A 10,813-nucleotide genomic window follows, 5' to 3' on the forward strand; every position below is an offset into this window, starting at 1 on the left:
CCAATTGCCTATGAAATTTAGACCAATATAAATTGCCGTTACTGACTAGACTTTACTGGTCTGTTCTTGTGCTCTTTTTAGACACATCATTATCTTGCATGAGCTTACAGTTTTGTACTATGTGTGTAGTTCAAATTGACAGCTAGGAGAAGCTCCGTGGAGACAATTCAAATTATTAGCATAAAAATCCTCAACATTGTTACCAAGTAATCTTTATGATGCAGATTACAGAAGCTGTGGAGAGAGTAAGCAATTGTTCTGACTGAGGTAGTTCCTATGGACATGTTGTTACTGAAAAGCTTATTGGTAATCAGAACAGACACAGGTAACCATATTTTATATGAGATACGAGGAATGCATATTATACTATGACCTTAAGAAAAGTCTCTGCTGTTTTATTAAACAAATTAAAGTCCACCCTGTAGAGAAACCAGCAAGTTTGCAAAATCAATTTTTCCCTCTTGTAAAATAAGCAGCCTGCTAACACAAAAGAGTCATCCGCTTTTCTTATGAAGCGCCTGCATTTTCATCTGTAATAGGGTTCTTGTGATTTGTCAACATTCTTTCCAGCATATGGATTATGCCATTTATCAACCTGAACAGTGGGTCTGTTTTGAACATTGTTTTATGAATCCTGAATATTCTGGCCCATTCCTCACCTGATACAGTGTAGAATGGCTCCACAGATGTCCTACTCAGGATCTGGTATGACATGTTCTAAGAAATGCATTTTCAATTATTTCTGCTTGTTCAATACAGTTACATATTTCTTAAGGGTTCAATGTGTTAACCATATTTTACTTCTGAACTTCATCGTCGTTCTCTTCTGCCCTGTCTCTAAGTTCAGGTTCCTTTCATCAACCTTGGAAGATTCAGTGGGTCAATTTCTTTTCCATTAAATAATTATCTCACTATTTCAATAGCACGTAGTTTTAGAATAAACTTAATAGTATTCATTACTGAAAGATGACGCTAGTTTGATGCTTAATTATAGCTCCCGGACGATCCTTTAAAAATGATGTAATAAAAACATCAGCAAAACACCATCAATAAAAAATAATTAAAAAACATTTTACTCTTGTTTTCAATTTGACCCTATCATCAAAGATGCAGAAGAAAATGGACCGGCTGGTTGTCATTTGCAGTATCTATCCGCTTTCACTTTTGCTCTCCTATATGGAAAGAGTAATGAAACAAGATTTAAATTAAGACCAAATATGATTACATCTGTGTATTTTGTCTGCCTCAAAGCATCAAGGAAGCGTTGAAAGCAATTTTTCATGGAATCATAGAATGGTTTGGGTTGGAAGGGACCTTAAAGACCACCTAGTTCCAACCCCTCTGCCATGGCCAGGGACACCTTCCACTAGACCAGGTTGCTCAAAGCCCCATCTGACCTGGCCTTGAACACTTCCAGGGTTGGGGCATCCACAGCTTCTCTGGGCAACCTGTTCCAGTGCCTCACCATCCTCGTAGTGAAGAAACTACATATTGGATTTGTTAATTAACTTTAGACGTTGCAGTTCTAGCTCCTTAAGAAGAAAAAGTTAACCTTATCTTTCCCTTCAAATCATCATGAATTGCGTTTTGTCCACTTTGAGGAATGCAATTCAGATTCAGTGTTATTTGAAACTGGTACTCAACCTGTGATGGCCCAGGAGTGTTCTCCCATCACTTGCAATTATCATAAACGATGTCTTCTGCATTCCACCCACTGAATTAATGCAAATATTTACACTGTATACCAATACAAAATGTTTTAAAAGTTCAAGACAGTTTCTGTAGTCTTAGCTCAGGGAAAAAAAATTATTCCCATTAAATAACATGAAGAATGTTCTTAATAAATGCTATTTTTCTTTAAAATGCAGCTTTCCCCTTTCCAAAATGTCCTGGTGCCATAGGTATTGAAAATGTTAAAAATTAGCTTAATTTTTTTGATTAAGAAGATTCATCCCTCAACTCTTCTGCACTAAACAAACTGAACAACCTAGTTAAAGATTTCCAAAATAATTTATTTCTGGGTAAATCCAAACCTGCAAACTTCAGCTAGAGAAGTGAAAATTCAGAACAACAAAAAAAGCTAATCCCAGAACTCAGGCAGAACACTGACCAGAGAGGAAATGGTCAACACCCCACCCCCCTGAAATCTAGCTCTTTTTTGTACCCCAGGTTTACTGTAATTCCATCTCCCAGTAGTTTTTAAATCAGTACATTATTTCTTGTACTTTGAAGTACCTGTCAAGCAGCATTTCATGAAAAGTGCCTTCTTTCCTGGCTTTTCTGAGGGCTTTTGTATCTTCTTTGCTTATTTTAAGCTTTTTGTCTTGAAAACTTTGGAATTTCTTTCTGTAAGGGGGAGGGAAATGTAAAAAGTGTAACTTCTTTATAAAGTTTTGTGTTTCAATAAAACAACACCCGATAAGAATCTTAACTTCTATTACACAGTAGACAACTGGCCTAATAAAATCCAGCAAACTATCACAGTATCAAATATTGCACTAAGACTTCTGTAGGTGAAAACTGTTCAGGGTTTTTTTGGCAGTCTAAGTGGGAATGAGCCCCTGCATGATTAGCATGACATGGTTACAGGTTCTAAAAAGCCCCTTCTTCAACTACTAGCATGACAAGTCAGGGAGCAAAAGTGTATCGGGTGTAGGTGGCAAGGTGCTGGTAGTGGGGGAGCTGCAGGGGTGGCTGCTGTGAGAAGAGGCCAGGGGCTGCCCCATGCTGGACATAACTGGCTCCACAACAGACCCACCGTAGGACACAGCTGAGCCCATCAGCAAAGCTGGTAGCACCTCTGTGAAAACATATTTAAGAAAGGGCAAAATGCTACACAGGCAGAGGAGAAGAGAGGAAAAAAAAGTGCAAAATGGCAGTGTGAACATCAAGGACACAGAATGAGAGCAAGGAGGTGCTTCAGGTGCTGGAGCGGATATTCCCCTCTAGCCTATGGAGGGGACCATGCCAGAGCAGGGGAAAGTGGGAGAGGAAAGGAGTGGCAGAGAGAAACCACTATGTATTGACCCATCCCCTCAGCCTGCTTGGGGAAGCAGGTAGAGGAGTCTGGAGTGAAGCTGAGCTTGGGAGATGGGGGAAGAGAAGGTGCTGTTTTTAATTTTTGTCTTTCTTTCTCACTACCCAAATCTACTTTAATGGGCAATAAATTTAATTAATTTTCCACAACTTGAGTCTGTTTTGCCTGTGACAGTAACTGGTACACAATCTCCCTGTCTTTGTCTCAACCCATTAGCCTTCTCATCCTATTTTCTTCCCTTGTCCTGCTAAGAGGAAAGCGAGTGAAAGGCTGGGTGGGAGTCTGGCCCTTCCACCAAAGGCGGCCCCAAAGAGAAGCGAAAAAAGATACTTGAGCCTGTCAACAGCTCTAAACTACGTACACATAATTGATTTCACACTGTTTAACATTTCCTTTGTCTTCTTGTGGAACGTCATCTTTCTTCTTAGCTTCTCTTTCAGCACAAGTACGAATCTAGTCATTGAGAGGAAAAAAAAAAAACAACCAACCAAACCAGAAAATGCCTATTTTTTTTTTTTTTAAAAACCAGAAGTTACAGGTTAAAGACAACAATATATCCTTCATAACAGAATGAGTCACGCTAACTTTAAGTTCACGGCTTTCAAATTGGTTAATTCGCAACTGGAGACAACTGCAATAAAAGCAAGAGGTGCCTGAAATATGGGAAATATTAAGTGTAATCCTTGATACTACTGTAAGACATAATCACCTTCATCTCAAAGAAGCATCACTACAGTTCTTAGTTTTAGCAGGGGTAAAATGCCCTTTTCAGAGACTGACTTAAAAATATTACTGCTCTGACTAGTAGACACCTATCTCTATTTGGAGGCACACATTTATTTTCCACATCCAGATGAAGTCAAGCTAGTCTTTTTACATTCTTACTTAAAAGATCTCCTCTTCTGCATCATTCTCATAAACCCTTCTCTGTCCCTGCTTCAGTCATAATTCATCTCTCCCATACCAAGCTGTTCAGAACTATCTGGAATATCACATAGACTGTCTTGCCCCCCTTGCAGTGGTAAAATAGCTTCCTATCTCTACTGGAAGTATCTCAGTTTATGCAGCCCTGGAGCTCATTTGCTTTTCTTGTGGACAAACCACTTGACAGCTCATAGAAAACTATTATAACTGTATTAAGCAGTAAATCGTAGCACACAGACACCTGGCTGTTTGAATATCCATGCCAATCCTGTATTAACTGTAGAAGTTATAGATTACCTTTATCATTTCTTCCTCCCCTGCAGTTTTGCTTTTGGCTTCTATGTCTCCCTCTTCATTACATCTAATAAAACGGCTATTTGCTGCTAGCAATGCCATTTTCTTCTGCAGAAATAATATCACATATTGTTAGTAAAAAAATTATATATGAACTCTTTGATTCATAACATTTATCCTCTACAATACACCAGAAAACTCTGTAAATGCATTTTATTCTTTCATATATTGACACTTCAATGACATTTGCTGGCTCCTTCATTCTTAAGATGTTTATAGCTGCCGAAATGCAGCAGTTGGGAAAACAGAAGATTAAAAGTTATAATATGGGAGAGATTGCAAAAGGCTTTTACTGCACAGACAAAGAACATCAATATAGATTAACTCAAAATACCATCAAATGCTAGGAACAGCAAATGAATTATTCCAAGCAGCTTACATCTTGGAAGACAGGTTCCCATTGCTCTCTTGATCCTATTGCATCTGAACGTCCAACAACAAGTCCATCTGAATTTATACCAAGGTATTTGCCATAACCAGACTTCAGAGCAATCCTCAAAGAGAAAATGCAGGAAAATAATAAAGAATGTTTTTAATTCAAGCAATTCACAATATCCAACACATCACAAACACGTTATTAGTAGGCAATGCATTTCAAGAGAATATTAAAACACATATTCACGCCAGAAACAAAGATAACAAGTATAAAAACTTGTAACATTTTGTTACAGTAATTACCTTGTATCAGACAACTTTACTGCTGTAAACTGTTCAGGAGGACTAGGGCCTTCATCATCTGAGGAATGATTTTTCCATTAGTTAGGTATGAAGTATTAAACATACAATATTTTAACCTGTTAATACTGCAGTTTCAAAAGGCATTAAACAATGGCCATTGTGAAATACTATGGAAAGCCGCAATACTTTGTTTCTTTAAAAATTCCTTTTTTGAATATTCACTTTTAAAAAAGCAATGCAGGTGCTCATTTATGTTCATATATTTAGAGTGCTTAAAACAAGACACAAAATAAAGACAATCCTTGTGTAAAGAAATTTACAGTTGAGAATGTTTTGTAATTCTCCAGGTGGCTCTGAAAACCTTAATCTCCTTGTAATGTTGTTTTTTCCATAACAAAATGTATTACAGTTCAGCTATGGTAACACAACTCAGTATTCTAAAAGCTACTAGCCTCTCCATCCCTCAAAACCAAAATGAGATATCATCGCCATCGTTGCTTTGACCTCACCCTGGAGATGAAACACACTGTCAGGGTTCTGGAACAGTCCTTGTCTGACTGATGGCGCTCAAATTCAAAGTAAGGACTAGCTAATTATCGTGCCACGTTACTAGCCCACTTGTGCAGCAACAAAACAAGTATATTAAGACGAGGATGCAGCAATGAGCCTTGAAACTCATCTGCCTTGCGTTTCACTCTTCAACTGACACCATAAAGTTTTTATAGGATTTAATAAAAGTTATACTGCTTTTTATCCAGTAAGTGGTACGGCCTTTAACAGGGGATCATCTCCAAGGCAGTTCAATTTATTGTACACATAAACCAGCAAGAAACTAGGTAAGTGAAACTGATTGGTAGTCATTAGGTTTAAGTCATCTGCATCCTACGGCTAGGATTATTGCATTATTTGTAATAAACTGCTTTTAGCTGTAAAACTGCTTGCCTTTATATGATGCTACTTTTATGCCTTTCATTACTAAAACTGCTTATTTCCAAATTTCCTGAAACAAACCTTTATGTGGTGCTCCAAGCGTAAACAAGCCATTGTCGAGGGCATGGATGTAAGCTCCTTTATCCATTTCTATAGCTATAGTTCCTGTAATTTCACCAAAATTGCTGATAGCCCACCAGTTTCCTAAAATACAAAACCATGACAGTTAATAGAGTAATTACAACTTCTGATTACAGTAGTTCAAGAGATGATATTTCTGTGTCTTCTCTGAGATTTGAAATTCTAAAGATACAATTGCTATTGCTGTCTCAAGATCTTTCTGCATTATTTTATACTACAGACCCAATTTAATGGTGTTGCTGCTGAAACGAAGTCCTGCTGTTCTACCAACCCTGCCATCCCTAGTCACAGGCTCCTACGCTTCATCCCTTGTTTGTGTTAGTCCATAGAGCATTCAGCTGATCCAGCAAAGATACACCTTGCAAGGAAGGTATTTTTTTTTCCCTTCTGGACCAGCATCCTGCAGTTTTGGGGTCATATCCAATTATTAGATTCTCCAACACAACAGAAAGAGATAGACTATCTCACCTTGCTGTTAAATTACTTCATCCTTAGACTTCAGTTGTTCAAGCCAATCTGTGTTTGAATGTTTGAGCCCCCCAGGATTCTATCAAAGTTAAAGGCAGCCCTACCCACATGCATGAAGTAGAATTATAATGTTTATATTTTTTAAACAGTAACAGTTTCTCCTGGTATACTGCCTTATAAATATTTCCTACGTGATTAAGATAATAACTATTTTTAATTAATCTGAATATGATGTCTTTTTTCCGCATGGTAAGTTTGGCAAGTCAAGTTGCCTTGAGCAGAAATAATCTTCCCCTGTCTTTATACAACATATGGAGCTAATTGTCTTGTCCTATACAGTCAGGGCTCACAGATCAATGTATGAATTTTCCAAATCTCTCCTACTTTTTTGTAATCTGGATAAACTAAAGAATGTAGAACATCTGTAACATTCTTCTACTGTAAGACACAACAGCCCATTTTCTCATATATCATATTTTCATAAATCACAATATCATAAATCATAATATTAATGTTATGATTAATATTAATACATTATCATATATTATTATAATAATATCATAAATCATAATAACACAGGAACAAGGATGACTTCCTCTTGCACTGCTGCCTATATACACATAATAAAAAAAAGACATTTATCCTGTAATGTGCGCTGTGATACAGTATACATCTGCGTCTCTCGTGACTTTGTGGTTCTTTTTTAGCTGTTTTTTGTTTGTGAAGTGAACTGTGATCAATCAAGGACATGACAGTGCTGAAGGGCAACAGTCTGTCAAGTTACTGCTCACGACCATACATACTTTGATCCTTCTATTTTATACAAAAGGAAAAAGTAAAGTTATATTTTGTTACTGGTTAATGTTAGTGCCTTCAATTTCAATTAACAGTAGCAAATTTATAATGTGAACAGATCACAGCAGTCAAGCAAGTATGTCAAATTAAAAATAAATAAACTAACCAAGACTCTTTTCCTTTTGAAAGGATGGAAGGTTTGAGCAAACTAAAGAATGTGGTCAGAAAGTAACTAGTGGCAGAGTAAGAACAGAAAGCCCAGGTGATCCAACCACTAATTTTCAAAGTAATAGTAACAGAAGAGGTAAGTTATTCACATAGAAATGCACTCACTAAATAACAGCATTACAGTGCTAAAAAGTCTCTACTCCTGAAGCGAATACCATTGGGGGAGGAAAAAAAAAAAACAAAAAAAAGAGATCCAAGCTGATAAGTAGCTTGAGATTATATAAGAACATACTGTAGCTAAAAAGATAAGTGGAAAATCCATCCCATTGATGTCAGAAGTTCCATTTGGAGTCCAGGAAGATCCCAACATAAAAATAACATGCTGTGAGAAACAGTTATAAATCTCTACAGGGACTACACTTAGTTTACAAAGTCCTGTAACAATCTCTTCAACTTCTCTATCCCCTACAGTTTCCACACTGTCACATAATTCCTGGAAAGCAGCTCACCAACAATATCAAGTTGCTCTGCCGCGTCCTCTTCCCTTTTCCTTTTCTTCTCCTTGTGCTTTTTCTTGCTGCAAAGCGAGATGCAAAGAAATAAGAACATGCTTCCGACCCGGCCCTTCCACAGCGAGCTCCCTCATACGGCCTCACTCCCAAGCCCTACAGGAGCGGGTCACTGACACCCGCCAGGAGCGAGGGGCTGACAACCCGAAAACCCCTGCCCTGGCCGGCGTGCTCAGGCATACCCACATCCGGAGGGACAGGACGGGACGGCCTGGCCTGGCCTCACCCCAGTCCAGCCTCCGACGCGACCCCAACGCAGCGGGGGGAGCCAGGCCGGGGTTCCCGGCCCCAGGCACCGCCGAGCTGGCAGCACAGCAGCTGCCACAGCGGCCGGGGCGGGGAGCCCGGCGCAGGGGCGGCGGCGGCGGCGGGCAGCCCACTCCTCACCTTTTCTCTTTCGCCCCTTTGAGGACGAGCTTGGTGGATTTAACGCAGGAATACTCCGCCATGACGGCCTACGGCAAGCGCGGAAGGACAGACCCGGCAACGCCCCACCGAAGGGACGGAAGCCCCGGAGCGACAACCTTCCCTCCCGCCCTCGTTCCGCTATTTCCTGAGCATGCGCCCACTGCCCGTCTGTGGAGTGCGTAGGCACTGCGCGAGCGCATGCGCTGTGGGCAGGGACCAGCGCGACAGCGTCCGCTCAGCCTTTCCTTGTTGCATGTGGTGGGCCCTGGACACAGAATTTGAGGGGAAAAATAGAACAAGAAAAGTTTAAAATTACGTTTAAGAGCGCGTCCCTCTTCACCTTCCCCTTCTAAGTCTGGCTTGGCTCCACCAGTTGCTCTGGCGCTTTGCAGGACTGCAGGCCCCTAGCGCTAAGGAATGAAGAGCCTACAGCTTCCTTCTCCAGCATGCGGTAGCAACCTGTTCATGTGTGTATTTAAAAGCATATCTGATGGACCCGCAGCAGAGCCCTTAGACCTCCGAAGGGCAGCAGGCTTTGCCTGAGTGGCTAAGTGGTGGTGGTGATGGCAAGGGCAGCATTACACAAGGGCTGGGCACCAGGCTGTGCTGATGCAGGAACAAAAGCTTCAGGGGAAGCCCGTGAAGAGAAGTTGGGGAAATGAACCTCGTAAGTCAACCAGGTGAACCAAACTAGGGGCAAAATTAGGTTTATGACAGTTTTTCCCATCCTGTTAGCCACTTGATATTCCACAGAGTAGAATCTACCTCAGGCTTTCTTCTAGGCATATAATCACCTTTCTCTCACACGACTAACCTACCACCTTCTCAACAGGTGCCACTACTTCTTTGGAGAATGGCCTTACTAGCACATGCGTGATTAGACTCCCAATTAGAGCAATAATTTGTAATTTGTGTTTAGTCTTCTAGTCTGTTGTTTCTACTTCACACTAATGGAAGGGGTTTTGTGCCCAAAAGGTTGTCTGCTGATTATATTAGCTGGTCACATGAAAGATACCATCCCTATCAAATCTTGTCTTACGTGTACACATACAGAGATGCTTGCATTGGATTGCTTCCTTTTTGTTTCTGATTTCATTACCTGTCTATGCTTGGAAGTTCTCAGCACCTCAAAGGTATCTTCTACAAGTAAGAAATGAGAGCCTTATACATGGTTATGTCGAGGCCTTTAAAATCAGAGGTGATAAAACTCTGCATGTGTAATGTCCCAGTGAATGACCCTGGAATTTGTGGATGACTGCAGGTGTCTTCCACAGATACTTTGATTGGATCCAGGACCCTGCCACTTCTCACTAAAATGCTTTCAATTTCTATCTACATGCCTAACATGACTAACCCCATATTTTTATCTGTGAAGCTGGGGTGGTTACATCTGCCATATAAAATGAAAGCAATAGTAATGGACATTCAGGAGTTTTTGGCAAGTCCTCCATTTTGGAGCTTTGGGGAGAAGGTGGTTGGGAGGAGGCATGGGCTTGTCAGCAAAAGCAATACTTGAATCAAGCTGCTAGTGAGTATAACTTCAGAATACTTTTTTTGTGTCTCTGGCATGCTACTTTCCTGCTGGTGTCTTCATCTGTTGCAGTTTGTCAGTGAAAGACAGTCGTCTCCTTGATCAGTGTTTGGGAAGTGGATAACTTGAAGCAGTGTATTGCTGTAGTAGACAGTATGTGACTTTGTTGATTTATTGACTCACCAGTCCCAGGAACTTGCATCTTGCAATTAATTCTTCCAGTAAAAGCTGAAAAAATAGGCAGTACAGAAAGCTGCAGGCAATGATGGACAGCTTGCTGACCACTTCTGATCTCTGCATGGAGCTGCAATCAGGGAAGTATTGTGTTAGCAAAGTCTTGTATCCAGTCAGGTGGTAAAGGTCCCGCACGTCTTGCTGTGTGTGACGGACCAGAGAAGATCCAGATTTCCAAATACAAGATCAAGGTACCTGGCCAGGCTACTAGCAATCCCTCTGTTGATTTCAGCCTCACCCTCAAGTACATTCTGTTTTATGTTCTCACATTTCTAGATATTATTGCCTGACTTCTTCTAGGAACCTTTTGATACTGTCTTAGAATTTTACAACCAATAATACAATGGTTGTTCCTTAGTTTGCTTCCTTGGTGGTAGATACAATGGCTTGTTCACTGTTAAAACATTTTAGTCAATATATTCATATTTTGTTCTACATTCTTCTGTCTTCAGCCCTTTGGAAATTAATTCAAGCTAACCTCAGCATCAAGCAATTTTAGCAAATACAGTTATAATTGTATTTGACTCTCATTTTATCATTAAATACTTTTTTGCTGGTTCTAAACAGATATGCCTA

General features: G+C 40.1%; 1 protein-coding gene across 1 annotated transcript; it reads right to left on the reverse strand.

The window, feature by feature from the left end:
• Positions 1 to 1,050: 1,050 nt before the first annotated feature.
• Positions 1,051 to 8,605, reverse strand: FRG1 (FSHD region gene 1). The gene is made up of 9 exons (XM_072861971.1): positions 8,452 to 8,605; positions 8,005 to 8,072; positions 6,005 to 6,127; positions 4,994 to 5,051; positions 4,695 to 4,809; positions 4,259 to 4,363; positions 3,399 to 3,490; positions 2,236 to 2,346; positions 1,051 to 1,172 (listed from the first exon to the last, which is right to left on the reverse strand). Exons 1-9 carry the CDS (start codon positions 8,511 to 8,513, stop codon positions 1,136 to 1,138), a joined length of 771 nt encoding a protein of 256 aa, XP_072718072.1. The 5' UTR covers positions 8,514 to 8,605; the 3' UTR covers positions 1,051 to 1,135.
• Positions 8,606 to 10,813: the final 2,208 nt, after the last annotated feature.

This window comes from Ciconia boyciana, chromosome 5, assembly GCF_034638445.1.
Source record: "Ciconia boyciana chromosome 5, ASM3463844v1, whole genome shotgun sequence".
In the NCBI taxonomy this organism is placed as follows: domain Eukaryota; kingdom Metazoa; phylum Chordata; class Aves; order Ciconiiformes; family Ciconiidae; genus Ciconia; species Ciconia boyciana.

Bases quoted from the DNA above. Each gene is read 5' to 3' on its own strand.
- FRG1 (XM_072861971.1), bottom strand. From the start codon at position 8,513: ATGGCGGAGTATTCCTGCGTTAAATCCACCAAGCTCGTCCTCAAAGGG. The intron at 5,052-6,004 runs GTTTGTTTCAGG...ATCATTCCTCAG, and splicing joins GCTTGGAGCACCACATAAAG to ATGATGAAGGCCCTAGTCCT. The intron at 4,364-4,694 runs GTAAGCTGCTTG...TTATTTCTGCAG, and splicing joins GGGAACCTGTCTTCCAAGAT to AAGAAAATGGCATTGCTAGC.